The 16,733-nt window shown below is 44.3% G+C and overlaps 1 protein-coding gene across 2 annotated transcripts in view; it reads right to left on the minus strand.

Moving 5' to 3' along the window:
* The window catches only part of GRIPAP1 (GRIP1 associated protein 1), a 485,545-nt gene that overhangs the window by 357,998 nt on the left and 110,814 nt on the right, over nucleotides 1–16,733 (minus strand). The window contains exons 12-15 of one of the 2 annotated variants that reach the window (XM_069209507.1): nucleotides 14,857–14,904; nucleotides 11,842–11,941; nucleotides 3,553–3,630; nucleotides 3,016–3,108 (exon numbers count right to left, since the gene is read on the minus strand). In XM_069209507.1, the coding sequence (XP_069065608.1) occupies nucleotides 3,016–3,108; nucleotides 3,553–3,630; nucleotides 11,842–11,941; nucleotides 14,857–14,904 (319 nt within the window). The remainder of the gene's footprint in view (nucleotides 1–3,015; nucleotides 3,109–3,552; nucleotides 3,631–11,841; nucleotides 11,942–14,856; nucleotides 14,905–16,733) is intronic. The other variant, XM_069209509.1, reaches the window with a different exon arrangement.

Below are 16,733 nucleotides of genomic sequence, written 5' to 3' on the forward strand. Positions count from 1 at the left end.
AGTTTTGTCCTCTGCCATTCGGACTGTCTTCATCTCCTTGGTGCCATACCAAAGTAGAGACCAGTGACCTCCTATCTAAGGGAGAGGGGCGTCCGAATGATCATCTACCTAAACAGCATTCATTTTGATATTACCCCAAAGCTATGGACAGACATTAAAAGACTTGAACTTGGTCATATCCCTAGCGGAGAATTTGGGATTTATAGTAAACAAGCTCCTAGGCTTTACTATAAACACTGTAAAAGTCATTCTTCTCCTTCCCCCAAAAAAGGTCAGGAAGATCAGGAAAAAAATAAGATATATGTCCTCAGTTGGGACTCCTTAAACCAAACCTAAGAGTACTGGCAAGGCTTTGGGGATATTGTGTTCATCCAAGCTATCTTACCAGGTCCGCTGAACTACAGTGCATTACAGTGGATAAAAAGGAAAGCCCTCCGTTCAGACCTTTGGTACGGGGACCAGGTTTCTCTAGCTCAGGCAGCGAGAGAGGACTTGAACTGCTGGCTGAAGAATTTGGATGCTTGGAATGGCCCGGCAATTTTTGGTTGTTCACCAGACTTGGTGCTGGAATCGGATGCAAGTATGACTGGCTGGAGTGCAAGTCTGGGTTCTCACCGGACTGGTGGATTATGGTCAAACTCAGAAGGCTAAATCATATAAATTATTTAGAATTGACTGTGGGACATTAGGCTCTAATGAGTTTCAAAAATTATTTACAATGCAGAGCAGTGCTTTTGAAAATGGACAATGTCTCTGCAGTAGCTTACATCAATCCATTGGGAGGTACCAGATCCATGGATCTAGCTTATTGTAGCAAATAATCTTTGGCTTTTTTTGTATGGAGCACAAGATCACTCTAAGAGCAGAATATCTGCCTGGGAAAACGAATGTTCCTGTGGATCAGAATTCAAGGTTCTTAAAAGACTACAGTGATTGGAAACTAAAAAAGCATGCTTCGAGGAAATATCGCGCATTTGGGGTCTGCTAGAGATAGCTCTCTTTGCCAGCAGACTAACATTTCATCTGGACAGGTATTACAGTTGGATGTCGGACTCAGGTGCGCTGGCAGTCAATGCATTCCTTCAGACTTGGAAAGGGATGAAAGGTTACGCTTTCCCTCCTTTCACAATGATTCAGAGGGTCATTCAGAAGGTGAGGTTAGAGAGCTGCTCCCTTATTCTGATAACTTCATTTTGGAGCTCACAAGCGTGGTTCCCGATGACTCTGGAACTCGCTTGCGACATTCCATTCCTTCTCCCTTCCATGGAGGATCTACTAAAAGACGTAGATGGAAGAAAACATCCTTTAGTTCAGACGAGGACTTTGAACCTTCTTGCCTGGAAAGTGTCAGGCGATCTGGGGAGATGTCAGGCCTTTCGGGAAGAGCTGCAGAGCTCCTCGAAGAGTCTTGGGCTAAAGGAACTATATACAGATATAAAGGAATCTGGAAAATCTGGGTTCGTTGGTGCCTGGAAAGGGACTTTGGTCCAGTTGAGGCTACTATAACCAAAGTGGTTAATTTTCTAGCAATTCAATTTGATAAGGGTCTAGGTTGCGGAACAATTAACTGTTACAGATCCACAATGTCTGCCGGCCAAAGTTTGGTTAATTAAGAGCGTGGGGAAAATGTTTTTGGTTTGCAGTGTACTCAAGAGCATTAGATTAAGAAGACTCTTTGGGATGTAAACTTAGTACTCTCGTTGTTTTCATGCAGGCCAGTTAATAGGTATCTGGAAGCTAAAATCCTTTCTATGAAACTGGCATGTTTATTATGTTTAATTTCTTGTCACAGGATCTCAGATGTCAAGGCTTTAGAGGTGAGTAATAGAATTTACGTCCCTTTCAGGGGTCATCTTTGACGTCTCCGAAAGAACAAAGGCAATGTCCGAACCAATCTCCTACCAAACGTTTAACACACACGAAATGTTGTGGGTTGTTGAGTGTATGAAGGAATATGATGCTCGTATGTTGGAGTTTACACATGAAGGTGTCCATCAGTTGCTAATTTTGTTTGTTAAACCGTTTCATGCAGTTTCAACAGCCACTATTGCACGATGGGCGAAATGTATCATGCAAGAGGCTGGTGTGGATTTACAAAAATTTAAAGCACATTCCTTCAGGGACGCTATGTCCAGTCAAGCCTTCTACAAGGGTGCGAGACTTGAGGATATTATGAAAGTGACTGATTAGGGCAACGTTGCTACTTTCGCAAAACAATACTTTAATCCTACAGAGCACATGTCTAAAGCTGTGTTGGAGAACTACCAACATTCATAATGGTAGCCTACGGTCATGTAATAAAATAGCGGTTCTCAAAATTTCAATGAAAAAATAATCTGAATTTCATTAAGGACATGGGGACTAACATTATCCCTTCTCCTCATCCCTTTGTACCAAAAAGAAAAACAGAAGGAGGAGGTGTGCAAAATTATTATTCATAAATGAATCAAACAATTATAGAGATTTGATATTTATTCATTTGTAAGAAGTTATTTTAGGCTGACAAAGTGTATTCTGTATATATTTTTTCTGCCTGATATCCTGTTTTGATTATTTCCTTTGTTTACAGACAATTCTCAGTAAAGCCATCCTCATGAGCATTTTGATGCCCAGTCTGATGTTCATGCTTATCTTTACCAACAGAAGATTTCAAGTTGCCGGCCACGTCACGCATTATAAAGAGGATGTTTGTTCAAAGCAAGGACCTTTTATTAGTGGCTATGGTGTCATTCTAGATTGTTTAGGTTTTGTGATGTAATGTACTTTCAAGTGTTGCATAGGAGTAGCATTAAAAGGATTTACGCATGTTAGCCTCTGTGTCCTTAATGAAATTCAGATTGTCTTGACATTGAAACTTTGAGAATCGCTAGTCCTTTTCGAACACCTGAAGGGATCAACATGCCAAACAACGTGATTGGCAGACCCCCAGCCACAGTACTGTTCACACACATCTATAGGAGGCCTCTGCTCTCCCCGCCATCCCAACAGACCCTGCATCCACCTAGGTACCAGTACCTGTTCTAAAGCTGCCAGGTTCGTGCGCAGGGCATCATTTTCAGAGAGGATGCTCTCCACCTGTTCTTGGCTCACAGCACTTTGACAAGCTACCTGCTCCGGGGCACAGAGGCCAAGTCGAGAAGGAAGGTTTGGAAGAAAAAAAAAAAAAACAGGGAGGGAGAAAACAGAAAAATATAAAAAAAATAAGAGAAAGAGAGAAGCAGACATAGAAATAGAAAATCCATGTTTGGAAAGAAGGAAAGGGAAGAAGAAGTATTCAGCACAGACATGCTGGGCTAGAAATGTATATTCTCAAATAATGAACTGTCCGGGTGAGATTATGCAATGAGATGGAAAAAGATCTACTATAAGGGAAGGCAATGGCCAGGGATGGGTAGTATGGAGACAGATTTGGAGTAGTGTTGCTCCCTGCAGCCTCTAAGATTCATAAGAAAACATGCAGATAGTGTGGTGATTGTGTACGTGAAGGAGGGGAATGAATGAGCAGGTGACGCGTGAAGCCCCATTCCTGCACTATGTGTGAGGGGTCCTTACCTGCTCCTGCAGAGCCTGCTGGGCGACCTCATGCTCCTTCCTCTGGTTCTGCAACTGCCCCTTCAGGTCAGCAACATCCTGTGAAGAATACAAGATGAAAGAATGTTTCTCAGGCTGATGGACCTTTACCTTCTGCTGTGACTCAGAAGCTCCAGCCACAAAGCACCTACGTACAACTGCGCCAACCCATTCCTGTGCTCAAAAGCAGAAAATCCAGTCCAAAGTCAGGACCTCAAAGAGCGTCCATCCACTGTGCATGCTGCCTCCAATGCAATCGCCAATCCATAATGAAAATGTCACTTACCCAGTGTACATCTGTTCGTGGCATCAGTCGCTGTAGATTCGCATGTTTTGCATAGCTCGCCATCTGGTGTTGGGTCGGAGTGTTACAAGTTGTTTTTCTTCGAAGAAGTCTTTCGAGTCACGGGACCGAGTGACTCCTCCTTTTGTCTCCATTGCGCATGGGCGTCGACTCCATCTTCGATTGTTTTTCCCCGCAGAGGGTGAGGTAGGAGTTGTATTTTAGTAATAGTGCCCATGCAATGGAGTGACTAAGTATGTACCTATTGAAGGTTAAAAATGATATATATACAAATAGTTGAAGGTAACTTCCGAACTGCTACAGGCTCCCGGGGAGGCGGGTGGGCACATGCGAATCTACAGCGACTGATGCCACGAACAGATGTACACTGGGTAAGTGACATTTTCAGTTCGATGGCATCTGTCGCTGTAGATACGCATGTTTTGCATAGACTAGTAAGCAGTTATCTCCCCAAAAGCGGTGGCTCAGCCCGTAGGAGTGGAAGTAGTCTGAAACAATGTTCTCAATACGGCTTGACCTACTGTGGCTTGTTGTGCGGATAGCACGTCTACACAGTAGTGCTTGGTGAATGTGTGAGGCGTAGACCATGTGGCTGCCTTACATATTTCTTGCATTGGGATGTTTCCTAGAAAGGCCATGGTAGCACCTTTCTTTCTGGTTGAGTGTGCCCTTGGTGTAATGGGCAGCTGTCGTTTAGCTTTAAGGTAGCAGATTTGGATGCATTTAACTATCCATCTGGCTATACCTTGTTTTGATATTGGGTTTCCTGCATGAGGTTTTTGAAATGCAATAAATAGTTGCTTAGTCTTTCTGATGTTCTTTGTTCTGTCAATGTAATACATTAATGCTCTTTTGACATCTAATGTATGTAGTGCCCTCTCAGCTACGGAATCTGGCTGTGGGAAGAACACTGGAAGTTCCACTGTTTGATTTAGATGGAACGGTGAAATAACCTTTGGTAAAAATTTAGGATTAGTCCTTAGGACGACCTTATTTTTGTGTAGTTGTATAAAAGGTTCTTGTATTGTAAACACCTGAATCTCGCTTACTCTTCTTAGAGAAGTAATGGCGATGAGAAATGCAACCTTCCAGGTTAGGAACTGTATTTCGCAGGAGTGCATGGGTTCAAAAGGTGGACCCATAAGTCTAGTTAAGACCACATTTAGGTTCCATGAAGGAACAGGTGGTGATCTTGGAGGTATAATTCTTTTAAGGCCCTCCATGAATGTTTTAATGACTGGTATCCTATATAGGGAAGTTGAATAAGTAGTCTGCAGGTATGCAGATATTGCTGCAAGGTGTATTTTAATGGAAGAGAAAGCTAGGTGAGATTTTTGTAAGTGAAGCAAGTAACCCACTACGTCTTTTGGAGTTGCGTGTAATGGTTGGATTTGATTAATATGGCAGTAGCAAACAAACCTCTTCCATTTACTTGCATAGCAGTGCCTGGTGGATGGTCTTCTGGCTTGCTTTATGACTTCCATACACTCTTGGGTAAGTTGTAAGTGTCCGAATTCTAGGATTTCAGGAGCCAGATTGCTAGATTCAGCGATGCTGGATCTGGGTGTCTGATCTGTTGGTTGTGTTGTGTTAACAGATCCGGCCTGTTGGGCAATTTGATGTGGGGTACTACTGATAGATCTAGCAGCGTTGTGTACCAGGGTTGCCTTGCCCAAGTTGGTGCTATTAATATGAGTTTGAGTTTGTTTTGACTGAGTTTGTTTACCAGATAAGGAAGGAGAGGGAGAGGAGGAAAAGCGTAAGCAAATATCCCTGACCAGTTCATCCATAGGGCATTGCCCTGGGACTGCTTGTGTGGGTATCTGGATGCGAAGTTTTGGCATTTTGCGTTCTCTTTTGTCGCAAACAAGTCTATTTGAGGTGTTCCCCAGAGCTTGAAGTAAGTGTTTAGAATTTGGGGGTGAATTTCCCATTTGTGGACCTGTTGGTGATCTCGAGAGAGATTGTCTGCGAGTTGATTCTGAATCCCTGGGATAAATTGTGCTATTAGGCGAATTTGGTTGTGAATTGCCCAATGCCATATTTTTTGTGCCAGCAGGCTCAACTGCGTTGAGTGTGTCCCCCCTTGCTTGTTTAGATAATACATTGTTGTCATGTTGTCTGTTTTGACGAGAATGTATTTGTGAACTATTATTGGTTGGAAAGCTTTTAGTGCTTGAAAAACTGCTAGCAGTTCTAGGTGATTTATATGCAGTTTTGTTTGATGTACGTTCCATTGTCCTTGTATGCTGTGTTGATCGAGGTGTGCTCCCCACCCTGTCATGGAAGCATCTGTTGTTATTACGTATTGTGGCACTGGGTCTTGGAAAGGCCGCCCTTTGTTTAAATTTATATTGTTCCACCATAGAAGCGAGAGGTAAGTTTGGCGGTCTATTAACACCAGATCTAGAAGGTGACCCTGTGCTTGTGACCACTGTGATGCTAGGCACTGTTGTAAGGGCCTCATGTGCAGTCTTGCGTTTGGGACAATGGCTATGCATGAAGACATCATGCCTAGGAGTTGTAATATCATCTTTGCTTGTATTTTTTGTGTTGGATACATGCGTTGTATGATGTTGTTGAGATTTTGAATTCTTTGTGGACTTGGAGTGGCTACTCCGTTTGTTGTGTTTATTATGGCTCCTAGGTATTGTTGTACCTTGCACGGCAGAATGTTGGATTTTGCGAAGTTGACGGTGAACCCTAGTTTGTAGAGGGTTTTTATGATTTGATTTGTGTGGTGTGAGCACTTTGTTAACGAATGGGTTTTGATTAGCCAGTCGTCTAGATACGGGAATACATGTATTTGCTGCCTTCTGATGTGTGCAGCCACTACTGCTAGACATTTGGTAAAGACTCTTGGTGCGGTTGTTAAACCGAAAGGCAGTACCTTGAATTGGTAATGTATTCCTTTGAATACAAACCTTAGGTATTTCCTGTGCGATGGATGTATTGGTATATGGAAATACGCGTCTTTGAGGTCTAAGGTTGTCATGTAGTCGTGTAGTTTGAGCAATGGTAACACTTCTTGTAGTGTGACCATGTGAAAGTGGTCTGATTTGATGTATGTATTTAGTATTCTGAGGTCGAGGATTGGTCTCAGCGTCTTGTCCTTCTTTGGTATCAAGAAGTACAGTGAATAAACTCCTGTGTTTATTTGTGTGTTTGGTACTAACTCGATTGCATTCTTTTGCAATAGTGCTTGAACTTCTATCTCCAGGAGCTCGGAATGCTGTTTTGATAAATTTTGTGCTCTTGGTGGTATGTTTGGAGGGAATTGTAGAAATTCTATGCAATAACCATGTTGGATAATTGCTAGAACCCAAGTGTCTGTAGTGATTTCCTGCCATGCTTTGTAATAGTGACTTATTCTTCCCCCCACTGGTGTTGTATGGAGGGGGTGAGTGACATGTGAGTCACTGCTTAGTTGTAGGGGTTTTGGGGCTTTGAAATTTTCCCCTATTCCTAGGGAATTGCCCTCCTCTATATTGACCCCGAAAGCCTCCCCTGTACTGTCCCTGGTAACTGGACGGTGTTGCCTGTGAGGTGCTGGCTTGTGTGGCCTGACCCCGAAACCCCCCTCTAAAGGGTGTTTTGCAGAAGGTGCTGTAATTTCCTCTGCTCTGCGGGGAGTAGAGTGTGCCCATGGCTTTAGCAGTGTCTGTGTCTTTTTAAAGTTTCTCAATCGCCGTGTCCACTTCTGGACCGAACAGTTCTTTTTCGTTGAATGGCATATTGAGAACTGCCTGCTGAATCTCTGGTTTAAACCCAGACGTACGTAGCCATGCATGCCTTCTGATGGTCACAGATGTATTAATTGTTCTTGCAGCTGTGTCTGCTGCGTCCATGGAGGAGCGTATTTGGTTGTTTGAAATGTTCTGTCCTTCCTCAACCACTTGCTTTGCCCTCTTCTGCAGGTCTTTGGGTAGATGTTCAATGAGGTGTTGCATCTCATCCCAATGGGCTCTGTCGTAGCGCGCAAGTAGTGCCTGGGAGTTAGCGATGCGCCACTGGTTTGCAGCTTGTGCTGCGACTCTCTTTCCAGCTGCATCGAACTTGCGGCTTTCCTTATCTGGGGGTGGTGCATCCCCAGATGTGTGGGAGTTGGCCCTTTTCCTAGCTGCTCCTACAACGACCGAATCTGGGGGCAGCTGTGAAGTGATGAAAACAGGGTCCGTAGGAGGCGCCTTATACTTTTTTTCCACCCTTGGTGTGATTTCCCTACTTTTGACCGGCTCCTTAAAGATGTCTTTTGCGTGCCGAAGCATACCAGGGAGCATAGGTAGGCTTTGGTAGGAGCTGTGGGTGGAGGAGAGGGTGTTGAATAGAAAGTCATCCTCGACTTGTTCTGAGTGGAGGCTTACATTGTGGAATTGTGCTGCTCTAGCCACCACCTGAGAATATGCAGTGCTGTCTTCTGGTGGTGATGGCTTTGTAGGGTATGCCTCCGGACTGTTATCTGACACAGGGGCATCGTATAAGTCCCATGCGTCCTGATCCTGGTCACCCTGGCTCATGGTGGTGTGAGCCGGGGAATGTGATGGAGTTTGTGCTGGTGAGACGTGAATTACAGGTGGAGGAGAGGGTGGCGGAGTAACCTTTTTCACCACTTTTGTTTGTGGTGTTTGGTCAGTTTGAAATTCCAGTCTTCTCTTTCTCCTAATAGGGGGAAGGGTGCTTATCTTTCCTGTCCCCTGCTGTATAAAAATACGTTTCTGCGTATGGTCTACATCGGTGGATTGCAGCTCTTCCTCAAACCTATGCTTTCGCATTTGGGAGGTCAGTGATTGCTCTTCTGTATAAGAGCCTAAAACTGGGTCGGTTGCAGGTTGTTTTGGCACTGAAACCCTATCTGCATCTTTTTTCGGCTCCGAGGTGACTTTTTTCTTTTTCGGAGTCGAAACCTCTCGGCGTCGATCTTCGTCGGTGCCGCTGTCTCGGCGTCGAGCCGTGTCTACACCACTATCTCGGTGTCGATGCTTGTCTCCAGCACTTTCTCGGTCCCGAGAAGGCTGCGTGCCGGTGTCTCGACCGGAGTCGGACGGTCTCGGCACTGTTTGGGCCTTTTTCGGTGCCGACGGTCGGTCACCGAATTTATGGGTCGAGCCATGGCCTGATGGCAGTGGCGTCCCCTGGGCCTTGTCAATCTTCTTCTGAATGGTTTTCGACGTCTTACTCACGGTTCGTGGATCGTCGAATTCCTCGGAGTCCGATTCGTGGATCGAAAAGGTTCCTTCCTCTTCTTGTTCCTCGAACTCTCGGTGGGCTGTCGGTGTGGACGCCATTTGAAGTCTTCTGGCTCGACGGTCTCGGAGTGTTTTTCGGGACCGGAAAGCACGACAGGCCTCACAAGTGTCTTCACTGTGCTCAGGTGACAGGCACAGGTTACAGACCAAGTGTTGGTCTGTATAGGGGTATTTGTTGTGGCATTTGGGACAGAAACGGAACGGGGTCCGTTCCATCGGCGTTCTTCTACACGCGGTCGGGCCGACCAGGCCCCGACGGGGGATCGAAAACTACCCCGAAGGGCACCGGAGCTCTTCGATCTTCGATACGGTGTTGAATCTAACTACGCCGATCCCGAATGCAACAATACCGATGAAAATCTTCCGAAATTTAGGTATCTTTCCGTTCCGAAACTCGGAGCGACAGGAACACGTCCGAACCCGATGGCAGAAAAAAAACAATCGAAGATGGAGTCGACGCCCATGCGCAATGGAGACAAAAGGAGGAGTCACTCGGTCCCGTGACTCGAAAGACTTCTTCGAAGAAAAACAACTTGTAACACTCCGAACCAACACCAGATGGCGAGCTATGCAAAACATGCGTATCTACAGCGACAGATGCCATCGAACCCTTTATTACTGCCACACACTTTGCAGAGTGCTCAACATAGAAACCCGAAACACAGCCCTGACACCAAGCAAATGCCTCCACCAAGCTGCAGAATGACCTAACCAGCAGCCACACCCCAGAGATCACACCCAACCTATATGGTGCTCAAAAACAGGTCAGTCAAATGCCATCCCTTTAACTAGCTCCCACCCTTCCTGAACTGCACTCATCATGCTATAACTCAACTCTACCAGTATGTGGCTCGTAATAGATTCTGAACCTCAGTGTCTGATCACTGCCTGGTGCTCACCAGAATATCCGATTCCCCTGACCTGGACGATGCGCCTTGCTCTTAAACCCAACTAATCCTATCTCAGTACACCCAGCATGAAAACAACCTACCCCCCCCCCCCCCACAAATGCTCCCTATCACCCCAATCTGTAATGCATGCCATGAAAACGTTAAGGTCCTTGTGCCTCTGTCCCTCCAAAACTGCTCCAGTCTGAATCCATCTGAACATCTCCCAGCTCAGAATTTCACAATCCCAAGGCAACCGTAAGATCACCGACAATTCTCAGACTGTGCTCTGGTCTAGAAGCATTACAAAAACCCCAGACCAGAAGAGTCAAGAGCAAGCTGTTATCTCATTTCCCTGAGGGGAAACGGAAGGTGAGTTTGTGACGTGTCCATTGCTGAGGAGATAGGGAGGTGCAGAAGTGGTGAGATGTGGAATCTGCGTGGTCCCCTGGTGGGGAGAAGGACAGGGAGGAATGGCGAGAGGGTCCACAAAGGGAGGGCTAGAAGTGGTGAGATGATGTGTCTGCGGAGCGCCTAGTACTGAGAAGGGAGGGGCAGAAGCAGTGAAATGGGGTATCGAAGAACGGGATGGATGCAGAAAGATGGTGTATCTGCAGCATCACCTAGGACTGAGAACGGGTGGGGGATTGTAAGTGTGGGACAGTGAATCAAAGGAAGGGGTGGACGCAGGGAGATCGTTTATCTGCAGAGTGCCCTAGGACTGAGAAGGGAGGAGTGGAAGTGTTGAGATGGTGTGTGTGCAGATTCCCCTCTAGTATCGAGAAGTGAGGGTTCGATGTGGTGAGAAGCGGTGTCCGCGGAGCCCCCTAGTACAAAGAAGGGAGGCGTAGAAGTGGTGAGATGGTGTAGCAGAGGGAGGCGTAGAAGCAGTGAAAGGGTGTATCCGTAGAGTCTCCTAGTGTTAAGAAAAGAGGGGTAGAAGCTGCATAAAGATGTCCCTGGCACTGAAAAGAGAGGTAGACATACATACAGTCTCCTGGCTCAGAGAAATGAATGGCAATAAAGCAATGGTGTGCTGGAGGTAAAAACAAATAAGAAGTGGTGAGATGGTGTGCCTGCTCCCTGGCACTCACATGACTGTACTGGAAGTGGGTGGGTGCTCCTCACATCTCTTTCAGCTAAAAGTGAGAGTGGCAACAGAGGAGGGGTGTGCATGGGTAGTGTCCCACCCGGAGGAGGGAACAGAAGTGGAGGACTCCATAAACAATAACTAGAGAAAAGTGGCAGTGGGTGTTGTTTCTTGGGAGATGTGGAGGGGGGGGGGGGGGGGGTCAGAACTGCTTCCAGATGGGAAAGAGTGTATTTCTATGGGCGTTTCCCTACACCAAGTAGAGTTGTAGAGGAGCAGGGTCGTGCTCAAGGAAGTTATCTCACAGTGAGCAAAGACTGGCAAAATTGGAGCTGGGTGTTCTACACAGAGAGGATAGAGTCGCAGAAGTGAAGATCTGTGCCTCAGGTAGTCATCAGCACTGAGCATAGACTGGCAGAAGAACATAACTGCATCTGAGGAATCTTCAGCACTGATTTTAGAGGGGTAAAAGTTGGCCAATATGTCTTGGAAGTTTCTCCACATTATGTACAAGTTCAATGAACAACAAGGCTCTTTGCAACAAGTCCGCAGCCCTGATTAAAGATCTGGAAAACATTGCTGTGTGCCTTGGGATATCCCCTGTCACACAGTCGACCGTAAAAGACAAAAGATTTTGAGCAGTTTATGTGAAGGCCACACTGTAAAGCGAAACCTTGCATTGCTTCCTTCAGCATGCTTGCATATCCCAACCGTATGAGGAAGGACACGCAGACCAGCACTAACCTGGTGAACAGCCTGCAGATCTTGCTGAAGTTTCTGATTTCTGAGGTTCAAGGACTTTACTTCCTCCTCTTTCCGCTGCTGAATCTCATCAATTTTAGTCCTAGAACAAAGGGTGCAAAGCATAAACAGGCCATGAAAGGTTTGCCAGTTACAAATGCACAGGATACCCCAGGACAGAATGTAGTTGCTTTTACATGGCCCTGCACTGAAATTAATTAGGGGAGCTCTCGAGGACAGACAATCATACGGCAAAGGCACACAAGGTCCAGCAGAAAAGAGGATAGTACGCTCAGCTCTGGAAGGTCATTTTACTGGTTTTCAGTTGTCATCACTGGCACATGGGTCTATGTTAAGTGTGCAGGGGTGTGGAATTTAATAAAATTTGAACTTGTCCATAGGACATGTTCCTTCATAAATCTACTAGTCCAGTAAAAAAAAATCTACTTGTCCCTTTGGTGACATGCAGAGTGGCAGCACATTATGGCGGCAATCTCATTATACAAGAGCTCTGATAGCAGCCTCTCTGATTATCCAAGGGATAATACTATATTAGGGCTTGAATACTAGCAATTTCCTTATTTCGCCACCTTTCTGCAGATCTACATACTGGGTCTGGAGTCAGCGGTTAGCAAAAGCTCTAGGGTTGGAATTCCCTTTTGAGTTGGTGCAAACCTACTACCTTGCATGTTTTATGGGTATTTACAAAACCTTCCCTAATCTGTTCCCATACTGGGAAAGGTTGGAAATGTACTCCCGTCAAGGGCAGAGGTAAAACGTATTCCAGCGTTGGGCAAAAAGTGGTTGGAGGCAGCGCTTTAACTGGAAAGATGGAAGTGCAGGTACTCATTGTCTAGAGCACCTGTTTGCTTCTGAGAAGTGCTGGTACTCTCCCATTACATATATTGCAGCTTTGTATAGAAGTGCAGCTACTCTCCCGTTCACTTTGGAGAAGTGCAGGTTCTCACTACCGGACAGTACCTCCCCATTTAAAGCACTGGTTGGAGAGGAAGTGATCTTGCAAACACTCAACATATTTTTGCATGAGCAAATCTAAAATGCAGGTCACAAATATTTCCTAGGAGTACGATTTTCTGGTCTACTTTCGCAAATTTTTGTAAATTCATGAAGTATGTAAATCTGCAGTAATACAAAGACGTATACCATTGGTGCACTTAGATGACTTTAACAATTGGTCCCCTAATTACATCTGGCATTAACCAAGCCCTTTTGTTTTTAATTTAAAAAAAATCCATCTTTCTCTCTATTCATCTACTGGCTGGCTTCACTGTGAATGATAGCAATCTGCTCTTTCACAAAGAGCATATCTGCACACAACGCAGTTTTGTTCGATGCCACAAACAACCAAGGCAATGTGTGCTTTTTGAGACCAAAAAATATTCTTGCTTTTTGCCAATGTTTGTTACAATGGTGAGTGTCAGACAGCTCCCTCAACAATAACATTTTACAAAAACCATTTCAAAATAAGTCGCGCATTGACAAAACCAAAAGACTGACCACCAAATGGCTTTGCCAGTGCTTGTTTATTTTCATGCTTCTCATAATCATGTTGAAATTGGTTTCACTTATTTTCCGTTATGAATATTTTTGGAAATACTAGCATGCATCAAAACCTTTCACTGAATGATGCTTCAAAGAAACGGTACCTAAAATTTCACAGCAATTTAGCAAAACCTTTGTTTTCCTAGTTGTATTTTTTTGTGATCGATATATTTTGTAAGCAAACAATTTTCAATCTTGCTTTCAGGCTTCTGCAAATATTAACATCTAATCAGAGAGCATTCTGGGAGCATTACACGTAACCTCATACTGCTAAACTTTGCAAATGTGTATACCCATTTTTTACTCAGACAGTTCTACAGTCCAAGCTTCCATCAAGTATTTAGCGCACTTATCCTAATAATTAAGGCTTTGCATTAATGAACCATAAACACAAACTTGACCAGTATTAGCATACAGAGACAACTATTACTTCAACTGCAGACAGTTCCCTTCCCTGCTCCATAACGTAGTACTGTAAACTGTCAGCCAAAGGGTTTGTGCTGCAGGGGGTTGGGCCTACTTGTCCCAAGGACAAAATAAACATGAAACTTGTTGTCCTTGACCCCAAACAATATGTGCATTTTGTTTGGGGTCAAGGACAACGGGCTTTTATGTTTATTTGTGTTTGCAAGTTCACTTTCCCTCCAACCAGTGCTTTAAATGGGCAGGAACTGTCCGGTACCGAGTACCAGCACTTCTCCAAGGTGAAAAGGAGAGTATCTGCCCGTCTATGCAAAGCTAGAATATATTTAATGGAAGAGTACCAGCACTTCTCAGGAGCAAATAGGAACTCTAAACAGTGAGTACCTGCACTTCCATATTTCCATCTAAAGCACTGCCTACAACCACTTTTTTCCACAACCCTGGAATATGTTTTACCTCTGCCCTTGTCAGGAGTAAATTTCCAGCCTTTCCCAATATGGGAAAAGATTAGGGAAGAGCTTGTGAAAACCCATAGAACGTGCAAGTCAGTAGGTTTGCATAGACTCAAAAGGGCATTCCAACCCTGGAACTTGTGCTTACTGCTGCCTTCAGACCCAGTATGTAGATCTGCAGAAAGGCGGCAAAATAAGGAAATTGCTGGTATTCAAGCCCTACTATAGTATTATCCTTGGCATAATCAGAGAGGCTATCAGAACTCATATATTGAGATTGTCACTCTACATGTCACCAAAGGGACAGATAGATTTTTTTACAGGACTAGTAGATTTATGAAGGAACATGTCCTGTGGACAAGTAGATATTTTATTAAATTCCACACCCTTGAAAGATCACTGTGGCATACAAATCCAAGACCACTGATACATTGACTTACCTGTTCTTCTATTTTCTAAACTGGTTGAGGTTGATAACAGCCACACTGTCCCCAAGTACACATGGATTCAAACATTATAATTTAAAACATGCAATTGGACACTGGCATAATGCATGAGCTGTTGGATCATCCATTCTTACCGGCTGTCATTGTAGAGAGTCTCCTTTTCAGTCTGTAATCGCAGAAAGCTGCAGGAAGGGTGGCAGAGACAAGATGCAAAAAAGAAAATGATGATTTTTCAGGATGCAAGCAAATCACAGTCACACATTCTACAGCAGCTGTGCACAAGTGAGGTCAGGAAGTCTAGATTCAAGAGATCCAACCTTCTCATCTGTTTATCACAAGCTCTCCATATGTTAGGCCACATTATCTTCTCATTTTATCAGAGACAATAGAAAACATGTCAGTCTGCTATCAGATTACACCAAGCTCCATACAAAACATGCAGATTTTCTAGTCAGGTTTTCACACGCTCTGTTTGAGATAAGCCAACTTGTCATTTGACTATAATGAGTTCTTCCTAACGTATGCACCTTCTCAAGTGATTACCACAACCTTGTACCCTCTTCCTCATCTGTTGACAGTGCTTTGTGTAAGAAGTGCCATCTTCTTATATGATGAATAGAATCTAATTATGAGACTTGTCGCCTTCTTATCCAGTTACCACAGTCTCTATATTAGATGCGACTCCTTCTCAGTTGTTTTTAATTAACCCTACAGAAAAGGTGCCCCATTGCTATGTTTATAAAACTTCCTAATACGATGGGGCATCTTCTCATCCAATTACTAACCCTATTTTAGAGGTGCCACATTCTCATTTTTCTGTAGAGCTCCAATAGCAGCTGTTACCTTCTGAACTGGTAACAAACTCTAAGAGGTGCCACTTGCTCGTCTATTTAGAGCTGGTAAAAATTTGCAGCGAGCTTGCCTCCTTATAATTATTTCTGGAAGATCTACATTCTAGCATCTGACTGTGACAAGATGTTTGCAAGACAAGCCACCTTATTTTCAGCCGCCTTCGCATCGGTGTCAGTGGAGCTCTTTACAAGATGTGCAGACAAAGCGTTTTACAAGATGTGCCACCTTCTAATTTTGAGATGTGCCAACATCTCATCTACTTCGCTAGAGCTCTTTCTAAGACTTGTTTAATCTTTTTATCACAGACTACTCTAGGTATGTGGGACTATGTCATCTGTTTATAATAAGCTCAAAAAAGATGAAGTACTGTCACACTTAATTATAACGAGCACCAAGATGTGCCAAGGTTGCATCTGTTTATAAAGAGCTCTAGTAAGATCTGCTCCCAGCTTACTGACTTTTTACAATCTCCAAGGGTACCACCTGTATATCTCTTTATAAAGAGCTCTAATAAAGATGTGCCAAATGGCCATCAGATTATGATCTCTACTAAAGATGTGCCCCTGTCTCACCCGTGTTTTAAACAAACTCAGTTAAGAAGTGCCACCTATTCATCAAGAGTATTGTTCCTGACGGAAAACATCCCCCCCTCCGGACAAGGTGGCACATCTTACCCTATAATATATGTGCTTCTGTTTTTGGCTAAGAAGATAACTGGGAGTAGCTTTTATGTCTCATCCAGAGTCAAACACTTTACCAGGGGTGTCCAACGAGTAGCTAGTGAGTTACTATTAGCTCTCGAGCTATTCATAAGTAGCTCACCTGTGTGTAGCCCAGCCTCCAAAACTGAAACATTTATATTTAAAACAAAACATATAAACTTGACTGATGTGGTCAGCAATAAAATTCTAATATTCGTAGCTCTGGATGATTTTCGTCAACATAAGTAGCTTTTACTACAAAAAAAGGTTGGAGACCCCTCTCTAATGCTCCCTTGAATGGCTGCCGTTCTGCACAGATGGATCCCAAGACTCAGGGAGGCATGTTGTACAGTGCTGGGCACACATTTAGGGATCGAGGAACCCGAGTTTCATGTCCAGATACCCTTATAAAACACTTGCCACATCTCAGATATTGAAATTTCAGAACCCCAAATTTG

This window comes from Pleurodeles waltl, chromosome 10 (genome assembly GCF_031143425.1).
Source record: "Pleurodeles waltl isolate 20211129_DDA chromosome 10, aPleWal1.hap1.20221129, whole genome shotgun sequence".
Taxonomy (NCBI): Eukaryota; Metazoa; Chordata; class Amphibia; order Caudata; family Salamandridae; genus Pleurodeles; species Pleurodeles waltl.